This window comes from Symphalangus syndactylus, chromosome 14, assembly GCF_028878055.3.
Source record: "Symphalangus syndactylus isolate Jambi chromosome 14, NHGRI_mSymSyn1-v2.1_pri, whole genome shotgun sequence".
Classification (NCBI taxonomy): domain Eukaryota; kingdom Metazoa; phylum Chordata; class Mammalia; order Primates; family Hylobatidae; genus Symphalangus; species Symphalangus syndactylus.
The window spans coordinates 103,904,882-103,929,788 of record NC_072436.2 but is presented as its reverse complement, the minus strand read 5'-3'; the positions used below and the strand labels follow the sequence as shown (position 1 = coordinate 103,929,788).

Here is a 24,907-nt window from a genome sequence, read left to right as displayed (position 1 = left end):
GGCCCAGATTGGACTTGCCAACAGGGAGACAATGGCATCAGGTGAAGAGACCACACGATTACCTGTCTCCTCACGGGCATGGACAAAAATGCCCATAAGGCAGTTAATTATGAAAACCTCAGAGAAATTACACAAGAGCACCAGGAAAACCCTGCCCTTTTCTTACCACACCTCACTGAAGCTATGCTAAAATATACCAATTTGGACCCAGAATCTAGAGAAGGTCAAACTTTTCTCTACCTCCAATTTATTTCCCAATCCACCCCAGATATCCAGAAAAACTTACAAAAATTAAAGGAGGGCCCCCAGACATCTTGGTGGGAGCTCCTAAATGCGACCTTCCATGTCTTTAACAACAGAGATGAGGAACAAAAAATTCAAGAGGACAAACATCTCCATTTAAAATACCAGATGCTTGCCTCTGCTGTCCAAAAGTCAGTTACACGAAAGCCTCCTAATAACCCAAAGGGAAACTCCCCCACCTCTCCAGGAGTCTGTTTTCAATGAGGCAACGCTGGACACTGGGAAAAGGCTTGTCCTATCTCCTGGCCTCCCACCAAACCATGCCCAACTTGCAGTCTTTGGGGACACTGGACGATGGAATGCCCTCAACAGGGACACCTTCCCCATTCGGGTACCGCTCATAATGAAGCCCCCCAAACATCACAGGAGGAAATCTCTTCACTGCTGGTGCTGACAAGGAAGACTGAGGGTAGGCGGGATCCTTCGTCCCCACATCTAGTGAGTCCACAAAACCCAGGGTAATTGGGATGGTATCTGGTAAGATTATTTCCTTTCTTTTGGATACTGGGGCAAGTCTATTGGCACTAACTGAATATCAAGGCCCATTAGAATGTTCATTCATTTCTGTTGATGGCATGAAGGGCATACAAGAAACCCCATACAAAACACTGCCTCTATATTGTTCATTTCAGGGAGTCACCCTCACTCACTCTTTCTTGGTCATTCCTCATTCCCCCACTCCTTTACTAGGAAGGGACATCCTACACAAACTGGGAGGAATCATTCATTTATCAACCCCACACCAAAGCTACCCCTATTTATTATCATCTCAAGAACAGAACGCTTCCTCAGACATTCCATATCAAACAGACTTAAATCCCAAATTCCTCAGCCCTGTAAATCCCATAGTATGGAACACTGACTCCCCCATGTTAGCTACCCACCATTCTCCAATTCAAATTTCACTGAAGGATCCTAAATGCCAAATAGTGGTCCCACAATATCCCCTAATGGATTATGGGGGACTCAAGTCCATCATCTCCCAACTTTTGGCTGCCAATATTTTATTTTATTATTTTATTTTATTTTATTTTTTTGAGATGGAGTCTTGCTCGTCACCCAGGCTGGAGTTCAATGGCACAATCTTGGCTCGCTGCAACCTCTGCCTCCCAGGTTCAAGTAATTATCCTGCCTCAGCCTCTTGAGTAGCTGGGACTACAGGTGTGTGCCACCAAGCCCAACTAATTTTTGTATTTTTGGTAGAGATGGGGTTTCACCACGTTGGCCAGACTGGTCTTGAACTCCTGACCTCAGGTGATCCACCCACCTTGGCCTCCCAAAGTGCTGGGATTACAGGCGTGAGGCACCGCACCTGGCCTGGCTGCCAATATTTTAATCCCCACCCATTCTCCCCACAATACTCCTATTCTCCCAATTACAAAACCAGATGGCTCCTATAGACTGGTTCAGGATTTGCAACAAATCAGCTCTACTACTGTTCTGTTTGTCCTGTTGTCCCAAACCCCTATATCCTCATATTGCAAATTCTTCCCAATACTAGCTATTTCTCTGCATTAGACCTCAAAGATGCCTTTTATACTATCCCTCTACATTCCTCCTCTCAAAACCTTTTTGCTTTCACTTGGACTGACGCTGACACAGGCTACTCCCAACAACTCACCTGGACTGTCCTCCCCCAGGGGTTTAGGGACAGCCCTCACTATTTTGGTCAGGCACTTTGATTGGATCTTTCCAAACTACTTCTACAACCCAGTGTTTTGCTTCAGTATGTGGACAATTTACTTCTTTGCAGCCCCTCTCTAGAACATTGTATTCAACACACAGCCAGGCTTTTAAATTTTTTGGCTGAATGTGGGTACCAGGTATCCAAAAGGAAGGCCCAATTAACCTCTCCAAATGTTTCATAGCTAGGATTACTCATAACTCCAAATACCGGGGAAATGCCGCTAGCATGAAAGCAAGGCATTCAACAAATCCCATTTCCTAAGACAAAAAGGGACTTATTTTCTTTCCTCAAATTAGTGGGTTATTTCCGATTATAGATAGCAAATTTTGCCACTATCACTAAACCTCTTTATGAACACACAAGAGGAAATCTTGATCGACCACTCACTCCCACCCCAGACCTGTATCATGCTTTCTGTCACCTAAAATGTGCCTTATTACAGGCCCCCACTTTAGGCCTTCCAAACCCCCTAAGACCTTTTCATCTATATTTACACAGTTCTCATAATCAGGCCCTTGGACTATTAGCCCAATCCATGGGAGATTCCCTCCAACCAGTGGCATATTCTTCAAAACAACTAGACCCCATTTACAAAACCTGGCCCCTTTGCTTAAAAATTTTGGCCACAGCCTCTTTAATCATCCCTGAGGCACAAACTCGCATTCTACAAATCTCTTCAGGTATTTTCTTCTCACAGTCTATAAGATATGCTCAGCCATAAGGTGCTCACCTCCATCTCATCCTCTCGCATGCAAGCCCTACATTCAACCCTCCTTCAACACTCCATCTCTCTTCACAGATGCTCACTCCTAATCCTGCTATTCTTTTATCTTCAACACTGATTTTGGACCCTGACCAACACTCATGCTCTGATCTAACTGAAAGTTCTCTCACCATGTTTTACCACCTTACTTCCCCTCACATAAAGGGAGCCCCAGATTGATTTATAGATGGCAGCACATCAAAAAACCCTCCCCTCCAAGCAGGATATGCTGTCACTGAGAGATATCGTGATGATACCCACTCTCTTCCACCTAGAAGAGTTGTAGAGGCTGCCCCCTTGCCTTTGGGCACATCCTCCCAACAAGCAGAATTAGTTGCCTTAATAAGAGCATTAACCCTAGCAAAAAACACACAAGTTAATATATACCACCGATTCTAAATATGCCTATAACATCAACCATTCCCATGCCCAAATTTGGAGCAAGTGGGGCTATCTCACAGCTAAGGGAACTCCTATCATTAATGGAAAACTAATCCATCATCTACTAAAGGCAGCTCTACTTCCAGAAAAGGTTGCAGTTATCCATTGCAAAGGACATCAATCAGATAAAAGCCAGATTTCTTTAGGGAACCGTGAGGCTGACTATTGGGCAAAACACACCTCAACCAATCATCCAATTTTCTAATATCTATTTCCCCTCACACAACATATCCCCTTTTATCCCAAACACCAAATACAACAACTAATCACAGCGGGGGCACAATTCAAACTCCCATACTGTCATACAAAACAAATTAGTCCTACCTGACCCTGAAAAAACAACTCTTGGCCAAGCGCTCACGCCTGTAATCCCAACACTTTGGGAGGCCAAGGCAGGCGGATCACGAGGTCAGGAGTTTGAGACCAGCCTGACCAACATGGTGAAACCCTGTCTCTACTAAAAACACAAAATTAGCCAGCCATGGTGGTGCGTGCCTGTAATCCCAGCTACTCAGGAGGCTGAGGCAGGAGAATCGCTTGAACCCCGAAGGCAGAGATTGCAGTGAGCTGAGATCATGCCACTGCACTCCAGCCTGGGTGACAGAGCAAGAATCTGTCTCAAAAAACAAACAAACAAACAAAAAACAACTTTGTTATGGGATATCCACAACCTCTTGCACACTAGCCATTCCCCTCTACAACATTTCTTAAGTTCCCACATACACATAACCCCAGATATAAAGGAACAGTTGAAAGCCATTTTCCATCAATGCTCTATTTGCCAGAAAGTTTCACTCCACTCCAACACTAGACTCCCTTCTTTTCCAACCCATCAAGCCAGGGGACACCTTCCAAGACAAGACTGGGAAATTGATTTTACCCATATGTCCCCAGTAAAAAAGGTTCGATTTCTTTTGGTTCTGGTTGATACCTTTTCGGCATGGGTTGAGGCTTTTCTGACAACCAACAAATGAACTTCGACTGTCACCTCCAAATTAATAACAAAAATCATCCCCAGGTTTAGGGTGCCTCCTTCTTTTCAATCTGATAATGGTCCTGAATTCATTTCTCAAATTACTCAAACACTTGCACAAGCCCTACGAATCACGTGGAAGCTACACATGCCCTATCAACCCCAATCTCAGGAAAGGTTGAAAAAATGAATGGCATTCTAAAACATACCCGCACCAGGTACTCACTCCAAACACATAAAGACTGGGTTACACTTTTAGCTTTGGCCTTCCTAAAAATTCAGGCACTCCCACGTAAACTTTTAATGCTCAGCCCCTTTGAACTCATGTATGGGAGTTTTGAGCATGAGTATTTGAACTCACGCTCCTTTTGTTCCACCTCAGGGTCAAGCCCCACTTCTAACAACCCCTCTCATTTCTCCTCTTCTGCATACCATCCACCATTTCATTTGGGAATATGCTGACAAATACCTGCCACAACCTGTCGCCAGCTCCTTTAATCCCTTCCTATAGTCAGGAAACTGGGTTCTGGTAAAATGTCCCAGCCCTACCCCCAGTTCCCTCCCCATACCGAAATGGAAGGGGCCTTACCAGATCATCCTTACTACACCCACAGCAGCAAAGCTCCAGGGACTCCCCAACTGGTTTTATTATACTTCTCTCAAGAAAACAGACTTCCCTTCACTACACACCCAAACAATCAAATCTAAATCACCTTCAGCCTCTCTTGTGTCTCCACAGGATCCACTTCCCTTCATCTCACATGAATTCCAGAGGAAAAGGAAGAGAAATTCACCTAAGCAGCTATGTCTCTTTCTCTCCCAAACTTTCATTGCTTCCTAACTAGCCTTGTTACAGACCTTCAGTAGTATCCTTATGAAACTCTCATTATACATCCTGATCAGCTCCTTACTATTCCACAGGATTTATGGCTTCAGGGAACTTTCCAGGACTTTATTCCTACCCAAACTTTTTCCTCCTTTTGTTGTTTCTTTCTATCTAAATTCTCTAATCACATCAACCTCACCAATACAACCACTCCTCACTGCTATCAAGCTAGAACGTTCTATAAACCTTACACAATCTCTCTTGCTGTAAGCTAACTCTTCCTTTGCTCCAGAATGCTGGATGTGTTTATCGCTGTCTTCTTCAGCTTATACATCCCTTCCTACATCCCTTCGTGACCTTTTAACAGAAAACATAACCCTAATCTATAAACTCCAAAAAGGAGCTTCCTTTTCTGAAAGAGCTGACACTCTGGTTGGCAATTATCCCACTTCCAGGGTCAATCAGGCCAACAAATTATTTCAAACCTATTACAACGCCCTACAACGCCTTAAGCCACAAGACCCTCCCATTGAAGGGCCCATAATTAAACACACCCCACTTTTACAACAAACCTCACTTTGCTTTTCAGCCTCTGAGGGAAATTTCCGTGTAAGATCCTTAACACCTAACCAATGCAACCGCATTATCATTGTTAAACACTCTGCTGACCATCAAACTAACCGAGTTGACTACCAAGTATCACCTGAAGTGAATGGAGCATTTCTGCAACCCATTCGTTTTACAGCCTCTCCCTCAACCAATGCCTCTGGCCTAATTTCTGCCGTCCCTAGCGCTCAACATCAATGGTGCAACATCAAATCGCATTAAATGTGTAAAAAATAACTCTTCCTATATCGCTACTATAGTGGGTGTCTCCTTGACCTCCTCCTTGACCACCTGGAGTAATGAACCATAGGAAAGAAAAAACACCCCATCTTTAATTCACTTGTTTTCTTTCTGTATGTCCACCTGTATTTATGACAAAGGCTTATTTTTTGTGTGAGTGGCACCAACACATATCTTTGTCTCCCCACCAACTGGACTGGAACCTGTACCCTAGTTTATCTTTCTCCCTCCATTGGACTAATTCCTCCTAGCCAACCTTTGCCCGTTCCATCCATCCAATATGTTAGGAAGAGGAGGGCCATCCACGTCATTCCTTTAACGGCTGCCTTGGATATAACCTCCAGACTTGGATTGGGAGCAGGCAGACTGGCCACTTCCTTAACATACTTTAAAGCTCTTTCCACAGAATTACAGGGTTCTTTATAAGATATAGCCTGAAGCATTATAAGAGTCCAAGACAAACTAGACTCCTCGGCTGGAGTAGTCCTCCAAAACAGATGGGGACTAGATCTAATAATGGCTGAAAAAGGGGACCTCTGCCTCTCATTGGGTGAGGAATGTTGCTTTTATCTCAACCAATTGGGCCTAGTAAGAGACGTTGACGAAAAACTTAAAGAAAGGGCTAAAAATCTAATGGAGTATCAAAACAACCAAATAGATTCTTGGTTTGGGAACAAAATCATAATATGGGTCATCCCATTCCTGGGCCCCCTTCTAATGATACGCCTAAGACTATTGTTCTTACCCTGCCTAGTTAACCTTATTCAAAGATTTTTAACTGACAGGATCATGGCCATTTCACAGACAACTACCCAAAAACATCCGCCGACAGCGTTACCCCTTCTTTCTTCAGCACTTAAAATCTTACCTCTTGTCCATAGTATACTTTGTTCCTTTCATGTCAGGAGGGTCAAATGTAGGTGCCAAAGATCTAAAAATTCAGAGTTGAATGTAAAACTCAAATAAAATTGAAATCAAATATAACTTATTTAGTGTTAATGTTAACCTTTTTCTTTCTTTTTCTTCAGAGGCAAGGTCTCACCCCATCTCCCAGCCTGGAGTGCAGTGGTGTAATCATAGCTCACTACAACTTTGAAATTCTGGGCTCAGAGGAGATCCTCCCACCTCAGCCTCCCAGGTAGCTGGGATTACAGGCATGTGCCACCATACCTGGCTAATTCTTTTTATTGTTAGTAGAGACAGGGTCTCTCCACGTTACCCAGTCTGGTCTCGAACTCCTGGACCCAAGCCATCCTCCCACCTTGGCCTCCCAAAGTGCTGGGGATTACAGGCACAAGCCACGGCACCCAGCCAACTTTTTTCTTTATAAAACTATATACTTACAGTTCTCCTCTGGCCTCTAACACTTTTTCATCCCTCCTCTGGTTCCTTTTTCCACCTTAGAGCACTCATTGTTGATGTGTCACTAACCTTTCCTCTTCCTCCTCCAGACTCAAAACCTCAGGAAGTACATCTCCTTACACCCTCATCCTAGCTGTTATTCCTTACTGATGATAAGCCACCTGCAAATGGAAGTTTAAATACCACCTAAAACTAAACATATCCAAACTGCTGTCTTCTCTCTAAGCCCTTAACTCCTCAACTTCCTCAACACCATTAGTGCCATGCTTCTTGACTGCATCCTGTTCAAAGTGAAGCAATCTTCAAATCCTTTCTCCTTTACCTCTTCTTCATGCTTTCACTCAGCTACGGGGAACCTATTCCCTCAAGTCATGTCCACTCTTCCTTTACAGTCTTTCTCACACATTCTCCTCATCCCTCCTGACTGCCACAGCAATCGTGGCTGAGGGCACCTCATGTGCAGAACTCTCTTCTCTCCATCCAAGCATCCACATCAAGAATCATGTTTCTTCAATACATCTATCTACTGTTCAGAATATACTGGTGGCTCATAATGGCTCCTACTGCCATCTTACTCTCATTTCTGACTATATTTACATCTTTGCCTTTCTCTTCAGTTAATTGACATAGCATTTGACCTTTTTTTAATCCAAGTTTTTATGCTATTTTAATCTTACTTGCCTGTAAAATAATACACTTCCCTTGAAAACACTTCTACAGTGAAAACAGCGCAATTTCTTGCCAGTCTTGTACAAAATAATGCCCTTAACCTAATTACTCTAGTGATACCCCCATAGGGCTTTATGTTTACAGTGTAGCATGTGCATATATTCAAAGATTTCTCGACACACCTAAAATTATTTGTTTATAGATTTCAAGCTTTCTGCTTCTGAAACTCTGCTCAAATAAGGGTATACAATACTCTACAAGTATTAAAAACAATAAATGAGTCTGAAATAAAACTTCAGATCAAAATATGTTCAATGCATAATGATACTCACCTTTTTGCCTTCCTTTGATTATTTCTGAGACCATTCTATAACAAAAGAAAATAAGAAATAGTTTCAGTCATCTTCCTTTCTCTTGTTTTCCTTCCTCCTGTATTTCTAGATGGCTCTCTGACCAATTTCTTAGTCCATCAATGTCTGTATTCTCATCAAGCCCTGTATAAACACTTAGTATTGTAAGACTTAACTTTTTGCCAATCTAATGAGTTTAAAATAGTATCTAATTGTTTTGATTTACACTTTCCTGATTCCTAGTAAAGCAGCTTTTAATATTTGTTGCAAATTTGGGTATCTCTTCTCTGAATATGTTTATACACTTTGTACATTTTTCTACTGAGCTGCTTGCCATTTTCTTATTGATTTGTAGTTCTTTATAACAGAATACTCTTGTAACACATCACCAAAAACATGGATTTTGCTCTAAGTTCAACATTGCCTGCTTATGTGCACAAAAAGATTATCTGGTTTTTGTTTGTTTATTTGTTTGTTTTTGAGATGGGGGTCTCACTACATTGCCTAGGCTGTTCTCAAACTCCTGGGCTAAAGCGATCCTCCTACCTTGGCCTCTCAAGTGCTGCAGAGTACAGGCATGTGCCACTGCACCAGCCTAAAAAATTATCTGATTTCAAGTTTACTTTTAATGTTGAGTTTAATTCTAATTTTTAAAAACATAAACAAACTATATTAGTGAATCTTTAAATATTATCCCATTGGTAGGAGAGAAAAGCAAAATCATAGGAATATATTAAAATATAAGGGTGAGTGAGGAAAGACAGAAGTGACGTGTGGAAGGGTGAGGAATGGAACTTAATTTTAAAAAGAGTCAAAAAGCTGCTGAGCTGGGCACGGTGGCTCATGCCTGTAATCCCAGCACTTGGGGAGTCCGAGGTGGGCAGAACACGAGGTCAGGAGTTCGAGACCAGCCTGACCAACATGGTGAAACCCCATCTCTACTAAAAGTACAAAAATTAGCTGGGTGTGGTACACACGCATGTAATCCCAGCTACTCGGGAGGCTAAGGCAGGAGAATCGCTTGAACCAGGAGGCGGAGGTGGCAATTAGCCAAGACCTCGCCACTGCACTCCAGCCTGGGCGACAGAGGGAGACTCCATCTCAAAAAAAAAAAAAAAAAAAAAAAAAAAAGTCTACTGAATATTATCATTTAGTAAGAGTGCATAAGATAAAAAATATAAAAATTATGGTGGAATACTGGAAGTTATTTTTAAATGAGGAAACGCACAGAAAAATAAGATTAAGTAGGAAGCTTTGAGACTAATACGATACCATAAGCAACGAAGAATTGTTTAAACTGTCACTGTTAGAATTTATCTCTGATGTATCTGCTGAGAAGTCACCTTCAGATGATGATGCAGAAGCACTAGAAGAAAAGGGTGTAACTATTAGTTCATTAATTCTGTTTTTATCACTTATTTCTTTCCCTAAATTCTCCTAAACATAAAAATCTGTCTTTCAGACAGAAATACGAATATGTTAAATATCTCAATTGTTTGTCTACACTTACAGTGTGCTGGTCACTAAAGAGCTGCTTTGGGAGTCACAAGTAGCAGCAAAAGAATCAGAGGACATGGAGTCAGATTTCTGAAAGAAAAAGGATCCCTTAGTAGGCTTAAATGCAACTAATTATTTCTCTACAGAGGCTCAGTTTCTGTGTACTATCACATTTACTTCAACACATTTACCAAATCCACAACCATAAACAATTACAAGATTAATAACATTTTTTTGGATGTTTGGTCTGGATTTTATTTTATTTTTTATTTCACTTTTCTGGATCACAGGGCAGATATTTTGTTTGTTTGTTTCTTTTGAGACAGGATCTGGCTCTGTTGTCTAGGTTGAAGTGCAGTGGCACGATCTTGGCTCACTGCAACCTCCATCTCCCAGGCTCAGGCAATCCTCCCGCCTCAGCCTCCCGAGTAGCTAGGACTACAGGTACATGCCACCACACCCGTCTAATTTTTTTTTTTTTTTGTAACGACATGGTTTTGCTGTGTTGCCGATGCCAGGTGGTCTCAGACTCCTGAGCTCGGCCAGGCACGGTGGCTCAAGCCTGTAATCCCAGCACTTTAAGAGGCTGAGGCGGGTGGATCACAAGGTCAGGAGTTCGAGACCAGCCTGGCCAACATAGTGAAACCCCGTCTGAAACCCCGTCTCTACCAAAAATAAAAAATTAGCCGGGCCCGGTAGTAGGCGCTTGTAGTCCCAGCTACTCAGGAGGCTGAGGCAGGAGAATTGCTTGAACATGGGAGGTGGAGGTTGTAGTGAGCCGAGATCGTGCCACTGCACTCTAGCCTGGGCAACAGAGCGAGACTCCATCTCAAAAAAAAAAAAAACAAAACTCCTGAGCTCAGGAGATCCACCTGCCTTGGCCTCCCAAAGTGCTGGGATTACAGGTGTGAGCCACCACACCCAGCCTGGTCTGGAGTTTAAAAACCACCCTGAGTTGCCACCAGAAATTTTATCCCTCTGAGGCCTCATGGCCCCATGGTGCATGGCTCATCAGTACGACACAGAATGGAGGAATAATTTTGCAAAATCACTGGCTGTCTTGGCATAATGTAAACATAGTCTAACCTCAAGTCAACTTCAGAGGGAATTTTAAAACATAAAAATTTAATCCAAAGGCAATACATACCACTGAGGTGTCTTCTGATAATATCTGAACATATGCAAGTTTAGCGGCCAATTGTTTTGCTTCCTGTTTAGTAGAACCTGTAGCAATACTATATTCTTTCTGTCCCATTTTGCATTTATAATGAAATCTAGGAGAAATCATAGAAGGTACTTATCCAAACATGAAAAATATAGCAAATCCAACTTATATTCAAAAAAATAACGTATTAACAGAGATCTTAAGATAACACCAATTTATTAGATAGATTTATAGTTCATATCTTGCATAATTTAAACCCTCAGTAACATGCCTGACCAATTTCTCTGAATACCCAGGATCAGCTGACATCTGAGCTTGCATTTTCCAGGCAATTTCTAATTTTTTGTTGCTTTGCTGAAAGATCTGGCACAAAGGCACTAAGTGGTGATTTTTTTTTTTTAATTCCCCAAAGGTCAAAAGATATGGAGGTAGCAAAGAAAGAAAGAGATCCAGTGAATTTTTTCAGAGGTGCTCAAATGGGAAGGAAAAAGCCAGCAGAGAAAGTAGGCTTCCATAGGAGAAGCTATGAGGTTACAGTGTAGGGGAAGAGCAAAGCATGGATTCTGCTCTAACTTCAACATTGTCTGCCATCTGCTCATGTGCACAAAAATTTGAGAAAATCCCCACAGTGCAGATTCCCTATACTAAAGTCCACACTCTCCTCCTATTAGATGTAAGGACATTTGTGGTTAGGCAAGGATACTTGGACAATTATGTAAGAACTATTTTTAAGGGATAAAACAATGGACATGGCAATTTATATCACAGAGTTACTATCTATTACTGCAAAATGATTCCAGTATTTGAACTCCTTTTCCTTTATGTTTCTGTTGGAAGCCATTGAGAGAAACACATCCAAACAGGGTGAGTCTTCCCTGCTAGACCCTGAATTAAATAGCTGGATTGAGTGACTGGATCATTTCTATAGCTCCTATTTTTTTCAGACACTGCCCCCCCCGCAAATAGATTTCTTCTTTCTTTCTAATGTTAGCACAATTTAAAGAAACCAAAAAAGTGAGCTACAGAAAATAAAATCATCTCTTAATTATTGAGATTGACTCACAGATTCACTTTTGACTATTTCATTCCAATGAATACTATCACATTTTTCTCTGCCTGGTTTTGGCTCAAAAGCCATGACTGTAAATAGCTGAGTCAATTCATAGAACTGTATCCTAAAGTGATGATTTGAACCATTTGCCATGTAGATATTTTTTTTTTCTTCTTTCTCTTTAACTGGTTGGTTGTAGTTGAAAAACAATCACCTCATACTCATTTGATTTCTGCTTTTTTCAGTTCCAATCCATTCTTTATCCTCATTTCCACACATCTTAGCTCACTGGTCATGTTCTCAGTAACTTTGAAACTCTAGTTCATCCATCTGTCTCATCAGATCCCTCAAATCCCGGTCTCCTCATAGTCTAGGGCTAAAACTCATTCCTTCTGATATATGGTATTTGTTCATTTAATCAAATTTGAAGGACAAATACCTGGACAAAGAGCTCCCTGATCTGACAAGGGTGAAGAGTGATTCTATACATGTGGCAGAGAGGTTTTCAGACAGTTACCACCATCATGTCCTCAATGATGAAAAGATTTCTGCATTCTTTGAGCAGTGGCACCCTGTACCCTCTTGGGTGTTCCACAGACTAAACCATCCAGCTACTTCTCCGAAATAAAGGATTACTCTAATTTGATCAATTATGGTAAATGGGTTCCATGGCTTCAGCAATCAAGCATTTTAATTACAAATTATAAATCCAATTACTTATCAATCATGTAAAACCTTGCATATAGAATGCTTAAAAGGACACATATTTCTGGAAAATTAGACATGAAAATAAACCAACTTTATTGCTTAGATACAATGTACCAGAAAGAAAAGCCAAATTATGTCTTACCCTTTTGGCCCATGCACCCCCCATCCACACTGTTCATAATTTACAGTTAGTCTTTTCTTCTGGGCAAATCTATTGATAAGGCCCATGTAATTCCCAATGGATAATCCTTCTGAAGAACTGGTTGTTGTCAATACTAAAGGACTAACTCCCTACAAAGAAAAAAATTCCTGTTTAATATAAATGACAACAAAGATTTAACCTTTTAAAAATCATTCTTCTAATAAAATTACTAAATGAGCAATTTGAAAGACAACTTGGATGTTATATATTTTCCTATTATATTACCTTGAGCGAAAGTGTGACTATCTATCTCCCTCTACCAGAAAAAAATCTACGAAGATAGATTTTAACAATAGGAAAGAAGTCACTTTTTCTTGTTCGTCCTTGAAAAGTATTATAACACTTTCTAGCTTGTTATATCCTTTCTAATCTCAAAAAACAAGGCAAGAGATATTACAGTAAAGCTGTATACTGGATCACAACTTAATGAAAAAGATGAATATAACAGCATCATTTCTACTATTGTTATCTCTACCTTTTTTTCTTAGTCCGACAAAAATCTTGTCCAAAGTTTTGGTATTTTATTTTTTTAATTTTTTTGAGACAGGGTGTCACTTTGTCACCTAGGCTAGAGTGCAGTGGTGCAACCTTAGCTCCCTGCAGCCTTGACCTCCTGGGTTCAAACCATCTTCCTGTCTCAGCCTCACAAGTACCTGGAACTACAGGCACACACCACCACGCCCGGGTAATTTTTTTGTATTTTTTGTAGAGACAGGGTTTGGCCATACTGCCCAGGCTGTTCTGGAACTCCTAAGCTCAAGTTATCTGCCCACCTCAGCCTTCCAAAATGCTAGGATTAGAGGTGTGAGCCACCACACCCGGCTGAGTTTTGCTATTTTATTAATCTTGTCAAAAAACTAGCTTTTGGTTTTATTGATCTTTGTTTTTTTTATTTTTTATTTCTTTTATAGTAATTTCAACCATTGTTATTTTCTTTCTTCTGCTTTTTGGGGGTAAAACATTCTGGTTTTTTTTTCTAACTTCTTGACTCAATTTTCTACCTCATTAATAATTATAATTTGTAATTTTGCTTGATTTAAAAAAAAATTGGTTAGAATGGTATCTTTAAGTAGATTTTTCAAGAAAGAATCTTGAAACCTAAATTTTCCCAAAATGTTCCAAATCTGAGAATGGCCCTCTGTTGTCTTAAATGTAAATGACTTCATGTCTCATTTTATAAGCATTGCTACACTATCTCCTGGTTTATAATGTTGCTGTGCACAGCATGAAACTTTAAAAATTTTTACATTTTACATAGTTTTCTTCTTCTCTCTAGATGCTTATAAAATTCTTTCCTCATCTCTGGAGCACAGTACCTTCATAAGAATCAATGTTGGGGCCAGGTGCAGTGGCTCACGCCTGTAATCCCAGCACTTTGGGAGACCGAGGCGGGTGGATCACGAGGTCAGGAGTTAAACACCAGCCTGGCTAACACAGTGAAACCCTGTCTCTACTAAAAATACCAAAAAATTAGCTGGCCATGGTGGTGGGTGCCTGTAATCTCAGCTACTCAGGAGGCTGAGGCAGAGAATTGCTTCAACACGGGAGGTGGAGGTTGCAGTGAGCCGAGATTGTGCCACTGCACTCCAGTCTGGACAACAGAGCAAGACTCTGTCTCAAAAAAAAAAAAAAGAATCAATGTTGGTCTGGGTAGTTCTAAATTTTCCTGTACCTATTAAGTTGTTTTAATCTGCAGTCAAGTCTCTCTTTATTTCATAAACATTTTCTGCTGAAATCTTTTCAGATCATTTTCTTCTGTACTATTTCCTCTGTTCTTATTTTCAGGGATACCAGTCACATGTATATTGGTTCTCCATTATCTGCTCTCTGTAAACACTTGGCTGTCTATATCCACGGGTTTCAAATCCCTGGATTCAACCAATCACGGATCAAAAATATTTGGAAAAAAATGATGGTTGCATCTATACTAAATATATTCAGATTTTTTTTCTTGTCACTATTCCCTAAACAATACAGCATAACAACTACTTATAGCTGGGTGTGGTGGCTCATGCCTGCAATCCTAGCACTTTGGGAGGCTGAGGTGGGCAGATTGCTTGAGCCCAGGAGTTCAAGACCAGCCTGGGCAACATAGTGAGACTCCATCTCTACAAAAAATACAAAAATTGGCCAGGTGTGGTGGCTCACGCCTGTAGTCCCAGCCAGTCGGGATGCTCAGGTGGGAGGATCACCTGAGCCTGGGGAGACTGAGGCGGCAGTGAGCCTTGATCATGCCACTGCACTCCAGCCTGGGTGACAGAGTACGACCCTGTCTCAAAAAACAACAACAAAAACTATTTACATAGCATTTACATTGTATTAGAGATATTATAAGTAATCTAGAGATGATCTAAAGGATAATTATGTACTGCATAATGACATTTTGGTCAACAATGGAATGCATATATGACGGTGGTCCCATAAGATTATAATGGAGCTAAAAAATTACTGTCATCTAGTGAGGTCATAGCCACTGTAATGGCTAATTTTTTGTATTTTTAGTACAGACAGCATTTCACCATATTGCCCAGGCTAATCTCCAACTCCTGGTTTACAGCACAATGCATTACTCACATATTTGTGGTGACACTGCTGTAAACAAATCTACTGTTCTACAGTCTTATAAAAAAGTTTGGCACATACAATTATGTACAGTACATAATACCGGATAATGATAAGTAACTGTTACTGGTTTATATATTTACTATACTTTTTTTATCATTATTTTAGAAGGTACTCCTTCTACTTAAAAAAAAGTAAACTGTAAAACAGCCTCAGGCAGGTCCTTCGGTAGGTAATCCAAAAGAAGGAATTGCTACAACAGGAGATGACACCTCCATGTATGTTACTGCTCCTGAACACTTTTCAGAGGGACAAAATGTGGAGGTGGAAGACGGTGATGTGGATGATCCTGACGCTGTGTAGGCCTAGGCTGACATGTGTGTTTGTGTTGTAATTTTTTTCTTTCCTTTTTTTTTTTTTTGTGAGACAGGGTCTTGCTCTGTTGCCCAGGCTGGAGTGCAGTCAGAAGATCACAGCTCACTGCAGCCCTGACCTCTCAGGCACGTGATCCTCCTGCTCAGCCTCCTGAGTAGCTGGAACTACAGGAACACGCCACCAAGCCCAGCTAATGTTTTCTATTTTTAGTACAGACAGGGTTTCACCATGTTGCCTAGGCTAATCTCAAACTCCCAAATTCAAGTGATCCACCTACCTTGACCTACCAAAGTGCTGGGATTACAGGTATGAACCACCACGCCCAGCCTTTTTTTTGTTTTGCTTTGCTTTGAGACAGGGTCTCACTCTGTCACCCAGGCTGGAGTACAGTGGCACAATCATGGCTCCTCGACATCCCAGGCATGAACCACTGTGCCCAACCATGATTTAATTTTTTACAACAAAGTTCAAAAGTTAAAAAAAAAAAGTTTAAAATTTTAAAAATAGAAAAAAGCTTATAGAATAAACATGTAAAGAAACAAAATATTTTTGTACAGCCATACTATGTGTTTGTGGTTTTGTGGGTTTTTTTTTTTAATTATTATTATTTTTTTGAGACGGAGTCTCGCCTTGTCGCCCAGGCTGGAATGTAGTGGCACGATCTCGGCTCACTGCAACCTCTGCCTCCTGAGTTCAAGCAATTCTCCTGCCTCAGCCTCCCAAGTAGCCGGGATTACAGGCGCCCACCACCACGCCCGGCTAATTTTTGTATTTTTAGTAGAGACAGGGTTTCACTGTGTTGGCCAGGCTGGTCTCAAACTCCTGACCTCAGGTGATCTGCCTGCCTTGGCCTTCCAAAGTGCTGGGATTACAGGCATGAGCTACCGTGCCTGGCCGCGTTTGTATTTTAAGCTAAGTATTATTAGGAAAGAGTGAAAATGTTAAAAATAAGTTTATAAAGTAAAAGAGTTATAGTAAGCTAAGGTTAATTTATTATTGAAGAAAAAAATTTTTAATAAAATGAATGTAGCTTATGTATACAGTGTTTATAAAGTCTACAGTGGTACACAATAATGCCCTAGGCATTCATTCACTCACCACCCACTCGCTGACTCACTCAGGGCAACTTCCAGTCCTGCAAGCTCTATTTATGCATGGTATGTGCCCTATATGGGTGTACTTTTTCTTGTCTTCTTTTTCTTTTTTTTTTGAGACAGGGTCCCCAGGCTGGAGTGCAGTGGCACGACCTCAGCTCACTGCAACCTCCGTCTCCTGGGTTCAAGCAATTCTCCTGCCTCAGCCTCCCAAGTAGCTGGGATTACAGATGTCCGCCACCATGCCTCGCTAAATTTTTGTATTTTTAGTAGAGACAGGGTTTCACCATGTTGGCCAGGCTGGTTTTCAACTCCTGACCTCAGGTGATCCACCTGCCTCAGCCTCCCAAAGTGCTAGGATTACAGGTGTGAGCCACCGTGCCCGGCCTTTTGTCTTTTATACTGTATTTTTACTGTACTTTTTCTATGTTTAGATATGTTTAGACACATGAATACTAACCATTGTGTTACAATTGGCTACAGTATTCAGTACAATAATATGCTGTAGAGGTTTGTAGTCTAGGAGCAATAGGCTATACTACACAGCCTAGGTGTGTACTGGTTATACCATTTAGGATTGTGTAAGTACCTCTATGATGTTTGCCCAGTGAGGAAATTGCCCAAAGGTGCATTTCTCACAATGTATTCTCCTTGTTAAGCAATGCATAACTGTATATGGGAAGATGTAAATAGGTTATATGCAAATACTATGCCATTTTATATAGAGGACTTGAGCATCAGTGAATTTTGGCATCCACAGGGAGTCCTGGTACCAATTCCCCACAGACAGTGAGTGACCACTGTACATTATTCTCCCTACAATCACTTTCATCTCTTTTTCCTTTTTTACTGTACTTCCTCAATTAGGTGGAAGGGACTCCTCCCAGAACTTGTCAGCTCATTTCCCACTGAACACTTCTCACCTTTCCATATTTGTTCGACTTTAGAGTATTTAACTGCTGCTGACACTCTAAATAACTATTATCCAGCTTTGCCCACAGTGTCCTAGGTGTGGCTCTCACTCAGGGTTTCACAGAAATGAAGATGGGGTGAATGACTGAACCAAACTCTTGAATGTAAGGGAACGTGTGAATGGCTTTACTCTGTATGAAAGTATTTTCTCACAGAGAGAAATAGAAAATGTATTTGCAAGTTCCCATTTACTAGGAAAAAATGGCAATCACTCACCTTCTTTTCCTTATTAAGTATCTCAACAGCTAATTTGGCTGCAGCATTTTTTGCTTCCTTCTTTGATCTACCTTCAGCTTCTGGAAATTCTCTTTCATCTATTATAACTCGAAATGTAAACCTGATTACAAAGAGAATATTCATAAACTATTATACAACTCATGCACTATCTAAAAACAAGTGCTCTAGTCATCACTACCTCCTATGACTACCTTTGAGGGTTTGAACCTACATTCAATATAGAATTTAAGCAGTCGCCTCAAACAGTAAAACAGCATGTCTCGTTGAAGCATGGAAAGGTTTCTACCCTCTTTTCTCTCTGGAATCATCTGTGGCTCCACAGTGGTTACCACTTTATGCCAAGAGCACTCTCACAAAACAAAAGTGTTGACCTCAAAGTTGTGCCAGAGTTGCCATTCCCCCAGCTTACATTTATAAGGTCATATCATTTTTTTTCTTTTTTTTTTAATTTTATTATTATTATACTTGAAGTTTTAGGTTACATGTGCACAATGTGCAGGTTTGTTACATATGTATCCATGTGCCATGTTGGTGTGCTGCACCCACTAACTCATCATTTAACATTAGGTATATCTCCTAATGCTGTCCCTCCCCCCTCTCCCCACCCCACAACAGGCCCCGGTGTGTGATGTTCCCCTTCCTGTGTCCATGTGTTCTCATTGTTCAATTCCCACCTATGAGTGAGAACATGCGGTGTTTGGTTTCTTGTCCTTGGGATAGTTTGCTGAGAATGATGGTTTCCAGCTTCATCCATGTCCCTACAAAGGACATGAACTCATCATTTTTTATGGCTGCCATATCATTTTTTATAGCAACTTACCTCCTATCATGTGGAGGTCCTGAATTAGGCAGTTCTTGATATCTAAGTACTACTCCCTGCTTCTGACGGTATGTATTAAGTTCCTCCATGAAGAAACCTGCTGAAAGATCACCAGCCATTTCTTCTTCCCGTATCCTATAATGGAAGAGACATTTGAATGCGTGATGCTCACAGAACATATTTAATCTGAGTTTCCCAATGCACTTTAGGAGACAGAAGGGTTGGGGAGACTCCCCTTTATAGGACTCATCTCAGTCCCACATAAATGCAGAGACTTTCTTTCAAAACCGTTCTTACTTTCTCATTCACTGCACAATAAAGTTAATTTCTCCAAAATTTTCTACTTTAAAAACTCAACTTGGCCAGGTGTGGTGGCTCACGCCTATGATCCCAGCCAAGGCGGGCGGATCACCTGAGCTCAGGAGTTCGAGACCAGCCTGGACAACATGGTGAAACCCCATCTCAATTTCGAAATTGTTTTAAAAAATAAAGGAAAGAAGAAAAACTCAACTGGTCAGTGAAAGGCGGCCCTTCTCTTTAACTCTGCTCTGTGCTTTCACTGAGTATCAACTACATGTTTGCCTACCTGTTTAAAAAAGTAAAAAGGCTGCAGGATTATAGAATGTTTTATGTTGAGAAGAAAAAGGTTCAGAGTATATATAATAAGTGAAGTCGAGTGCTAGCATGGGGACAGGCTGGGAAATGAACGGGCAGGCGAGTGTGCCTGCCTGTGTGGACGCGGATCCTGCCCGAAGCCAGGTGGAGGAGAGCTCAAGCTAAGGGTGATCAGCCCATGACCTAGATCTCTAGACAAAATAAAACAAGGAAAATATGCTAGAATCAAGAATGATGGATCGATAGTTGGAGTCCAGCTTCATACTACAAATGAGTGCCATAAAACCTACTATACTTGTCACACAAACTTTAAGACTTTACAAGAATTGTCATCAAATGATATGCTTTTGCTTCAACTTAGAACTGGAATGACACTTTCTAGGAACAACACAATTTGCTTTCATCATGTAAAAATTTATATTGACAGATTTGAGGATTTACAGAAGTCGTGTTGTGACCCATTTAACATACACAAAAAACCAGCCCCCCAAAATTTGCATGTAATTGACTTAGATGATGCCACTTTTCTGAGTGCAAAATTCAGAAGACAGCTTGTACCTGGTTAGAAGCTTTGTCCAAAATGCACACAGATAATCACGGAAGTGTGGATGTTGATTCTGAAGACCGCCAGAGAAGGAAACCTGAGTCAGATGGAAGAACTGCTAAAGTTTTGAGGTCATTACAATTTACAAATCCAGGAAGGCAAACTGAATTTGCTCCAGAAACTGGTAAAAGAGAAAAAAGAAGGCTTAAAAAAATGCAACCGCTGGTTCAGACAGACAAGTGATACCAGCAAAGACTAAGGTCTATGATAGCCAGGGTCTCCTGATTTTTAGTGGGATGGACCTTGATGCCTCAATGAAGATTGCTTAGGATGTTTCTATGCTTGCCCTGCCTGTGGTTCTACCAAGTGTGGAGCTGAATGCCACTGTGACCGCAAGTGGCTTTATGAGCAAACTGAAATTGAAAGAGGAGAAATAATTCATTATAAACATGCTGGATAATCTGTGGTATCAAACTATGGGACCTTTAAAGGTCTTTATTTCTAAAATTCTGTTACTCTAAGATACATTTTAAGCTTGATTGTCAAATGACAAAGATTTTAAAACCACCTCAATGTGCACGAATTTTTCATCTTGGGTGCTTTAAGATTCACTATTTGATATAAATTCAGATAGCCTGTTTCTCAGTAGTCAGCATTAAGCCTGTCTGGACCAATATAAACATGTAGGGTATAGGCAGGTACTCAATTTGCATGGTTCCCATGGGCACAAATTTCAGTGACCTAGATTTAGTTTAAATACCAGTTTCCTTACCAGGAAGGAAAGGAAACTGGTGTTGTTTAAACCTAGGTTAAAATTTTAGTTAGCACAGTATAACTCTGATAATTACAGGAAGTACAAACTTTTCTGCTAGTTCTTCAGTCTACAAATCACGATGTAAATAACAGATATGCTTCATGATCAGTGACCAGTCGTGTTACTTCTTTCAAATTCTTCCAGTGGCTGGTGCCTGTGCATCTGTTATTCAGTTCACTCACAGCAGAGCACGTAGTTACGCTCTTTGTCCTCCACTTGACATTTTATAGAAGTGAACAATCGAAAGAACTGGCCGACAAAGATGAAAGTCCAGCAAAGCAATGAAAAATGATAAACTGGAAGTGAAATTTGAATCAAACATAAATGGATTTGTAGAAGAAGTCACTGATCATGGGAATGTTGTTCTTGCTGCTGTGCATTCATAGGAGCTTAGTGAAGGCAAACTTACCAACACAAATAAGAAAAGTGATTGCAATAAAGATAAATATGTCCCAGAGGAAGTGAAGGTAAAAAAAAAAAAAAAAAAAAAAAAACTTCACACTAAAGAATATTTAATGTGAATACAGAAATACTTCACAACATTGAAAGCACAAGCAATAAAAGGCTGGAAGCTGACCTAAACTTAAAAGGAGTATGACAGTTTGCTATGAATAGAAAAGATGCTTAATCAGTATCATAAGTTACTTGGCAGAAAAAAAGGCAATCCCTATTCAAACTACTTAGTTTTCACAATGAAATAAAACACTTTAATTCTATTTCTAATGTTTTAAATTACAGTATACTAAATATTTTTAAACTTTTTTGCATTTTTTCTACATTTATAAATGACCTTAAGAGTTTTTAATATTTTAGCAGAATTTTAAAGGCCATGGCACAATCATCATTTTCCCCATTGCTTTGCATGGCCATTTTTATGGTCCCACAGTACCATGCAAAATGAGCACCGCTGGGAACAATGCGTGCTTCAGGGAAAACTGATTTACACAGAACTGACTAGTTGAGTGCTAAACTATTTTGGAAATAATCTACATATCTAAGTGCTGAAATATATTTCTCTTCTCCCCACTTATTCTTCAAATAAAAAAGTTTTTTTTTTTTTTTTTTTTTTTTTAGTGTTTGTTTCTACATATTTTTTTTTTTTTGCCAGCATCATTTTTTTAATTTAATTTTTTTTTTAATTTTTTTTGCATACAAAAACAATAAACATTTTCTAAAAATACATACAAACAAAAAGACGCATATCAAACATATTAGGAAGGTTGCACATGGGAAGTCGGGGAATAGAAATGGGGGGTGGGAGTTAAAATAAATGAGAGAGGGACTTTATATGGATCAGTGATAATAACTCAAACCTCTATTTGATAAAGAAGAGGGAGAAGGAAGAGGAAGAAAAAGAAAGTGGGATAAAGGATCAGAAAGGGAGGAAAATAGAAAAAATTAGAGTATGACTCCAGGGTAGACCTGTTTTGTTGTCACTGAGTTGGTTGGTTGGTTTGTCTGTTGTATTCTTCATGTTTCGCCAAGTTGGCCAGACTGGTCTTGAACTCCTAGCCCGAAGTGATCAACCCGCCTCGCCCCCCAGAGTGCCGGGACCACAGGCGTGAGCCACCACGTCCAGCCCCCACATTGCTTCTGGCCTCCGTGGTAGACCTCCCAGACGGAGCGGCCAGGCAGAGGAGCTCCTCACTTCTACCCAGACACGGGGCGGCTGGGCAGAGGGGCTCCTCACTTCCCAGACGGGGCGGCCAGGCAGAGACGCTCCTCACTTCTTCCCAGACGATAGGTGGCTGGGCAGAGGCGCTGCTCACTTCCCAGACGATGGGTGGCCGGGCAGAGGCGCTCCTCACTTCTTCCCGGACGGGGTGGCTGGGCAGAGGCGCTCCTCACTTCCCAGACGGGGCGGCCGGGCAGAGGCGCTCCTCACTTCCCAGACGATGGGTGGCCGGGCAGAGGCACTCCTCACTTCCCAGATGGGGCAGCCGGGCAGAGGCGCTCCTCACTTTCCAGACGATGGGTGGCCGGGCAGAGGCGCTCCTCACCTCCCAGACGATGGGTGGCCGGGCAGAGGCGCTCCTCACCTCCCAGACGGGGCGGCCGGGCAGAGGAGCTCCTCACTTCTTCCCAGACGAGGCGGCCGGGCATAGGCGCTCCTCACTTCTTCCCGACGGGGCGGCCGGGCAGAGGCGCTCCTCACTTCTTCCCGGACGGGGCGGCCAGGCAGAGGCGCTCCTCACTTCTTCCCGGACGGGGCGGCCGGGCAGAGGCGCTCCTCACTTCTTCCCGGACGGGGCGGCCGGGCAGAGGCGCTGCTCACTTCCCAGACGATGGGTGGCCGGGCAGAGGCGCTCCTCACTTCCCAGACGGGGCGGCCGGGCAGAGGCGCTCCTCACTTCACAGACGGGGCGGCCGGGCAGAGGCGCTCCTCACTTCCCAGACGGTGGGTGGCCGGGCAGAGGCGCTCCTCACTTCCCAGACGGTGGGTGGCCGGGCAGAGGCGCTCCTCACTTCTTCCCGGATGGGGCGGCCGGGCAGAGGCGCTCCTCACCTCCCAGATGGGGCGGCCGGGCAGAGGCGCTCCTCACTTCTTCCCGGATGGGGCGGCCGGGCAGAGGCGCTCCTCACTTCTTCCCGGACGGGGCGCCCGGGCAGAGGCGCTCCTCATTTCTTCCCGGACGGGGCGGCCGGGCAGAGGCGCTCCTCACTTCCCAGACGGGGCGGCCAGGCAGAGGCGCTCCTCACTTCTTCCCGGACGGGGTGGCCGGGCAGAGGCGCTCCTCACTTCCCAGACGATGGGTGGCCGGGCAGAGGCGCTCCTCACTTCCCAGACGGTGGGTGGCCGGGCAGAGGCGCTCCTCACTTCCCAGACGGTGGGTGGCCGGGCAGAGGCGCTCCTCACTTCCCAGACGGTGGGTGGCGGGGCAGAGGCGCTCCTCACTTCCCAGACGGTGGGTGGCCGGGCCGAGGCGCTCCTCACTTCCCAGACGGTGGGTGGCCGGGCCGAGGCGCTCCTCACTTCCCAGACGGGGCGGCTGGGCAGAGGCGCTCCTCACTTCCCAGACGGGGCGGCCGGGCAGAGGCGCTCCCCACCTCCCAGATGGGGCGGCGGCCGGGCAGGGGCTGCAATCCCAGCACCCTGGTAGGCCAAGGCAGGCGGCTGGGGGGCAGAGGCTGCCGCGAGGCCAGACCACGCCACCGCACTCCAGCCCGGGCAACACCGAGCACCGGGTGAGCGAGACTCCGTCTGTAGTCCCAGTACCTCGGGAGGCTGAGGCGGGCAGAGCACTCGGCGTCAGGAGCTGGCGACCAGCGTGGCCAAGATGGCGAACGCGTGCCTGCAGCGAAAGGAGAAAAGGCAGGCAGCGGTCGCGCGCGCCGGCAGTCCCAGGCAGTCCGCGGCCCGGGCAGGAGCAAGCGGAGTAGATTGTAGCCTGGGCCAGAGAGGGAAAGAGAAAGAAAGAAAGAAAGAAAGAGAGAGAGAGAGAGAGAGAGGAAGGAAGGAAGGAAGGAAGGCAGGCAGGCAGGCAGGCAGGCAAAAAGTTTTAATACTTAAAAAAAAGTGAAGTGTATGAAATCATGAAGGATTTAACTGTATAGACATAGATTTCTCTATGAAATCCCAAAAATCTCCTCTCTGAATTTTGCAGAAATCAATTTTAGGACAATTTAACCACTGAGTAAATTAAGACCTCTGTTTATAGGTGTCACTGGACCAAGTCTATAGCAATGATTTAAATTATAAACAAAATTTAGAAGATATAAAATATAAATGTACAAGCCAAAACTATAACTCTTAGAAGAAAATACGGGGTAGATCTTCATGACTTTGGATTTGGTGATAAAATCTTAGATGTGACAGCAAGAGCACAAGCAACAACAAAAAAAAAAACAGAGCTAAATTGGGCTTCATCAAAATTAAAAACTTTTGTGTATCAAAGGACACTATGAAGAAAATAAAATGACAATCTACAGAATAGAATATTTACAAATCATATATCTGATGAGAGTTTAGTAACCAGATATATAAAGAATTCTTACAGCTCAACAACAAAAAGACAAACCACCCAATTAAA

General features: G+C 42.5%; 1 protein-coding gene and 1 pseudogene across 9 annotated transcripts in view; one reads left to right on the top strand and one right to left on the bottom strand.

The window, feature by feature from the left end:
- The window catches only part of EIF2AK2 (eukaryotic translation initiation factor 2 alpha kinase 2), a 65,125-nt gene that overhangs the window by 34,210 nt on the left and 6,008 nt on the right, over positions 1-24,907 (bottom strand). For 5 of the 9 annotated variants that reach the window (XR_010115772.1, XM_063618152.1, XM_063618153.1 and 2 more), the window contains exons 2-10: positions 20,077-20,243; positions 18,904-19,038; positions 18,063-18,183; positions 12,784-12,932; positions 10,865-10,991; positions 9,731-9,807; positions 9,493-9,586; positions 8,203-8,237; positions 6,708-6,770 (exon numbers count right to left, since the gene is read on the bottom strand). Coding sequence is in view for 8 of the 9 variants with exons in the window: in XM_063618152.1 (XP_063474222.1) it covers positions 6,708-6,770; positions 8,203-8,237; positions 9,493-9,586; positions 9,731-9,807; positions 10,865-10,991; positions 12,784-12,932; positions 18,063-18,183; positions 18,904-19,022 (785 nt within the window). In the remaining variant the exon portion in view is untranslated. The remainder of the gene's footprint in view (positions 1-6,707; positions 6,771-8,202; positions 8,238-9,492; positions 9,587-9,730; positions 9,808-10,864; positions 10,992-12,783; positions 12,933-18,062; positions 18,184-18,903; positions 19,039-20,076; positions 20,244-24,907) is intronic. The other 4 variants (XM_055240701.2, XM_055240702.2, XM_063618154.1 and 1 more) reach the window with 1 other exon arrangement.
- On the top strand, positions 19,588-20,522 carry LOC129463041 (ARL14 effector protein-like; annotated as a pseudogene).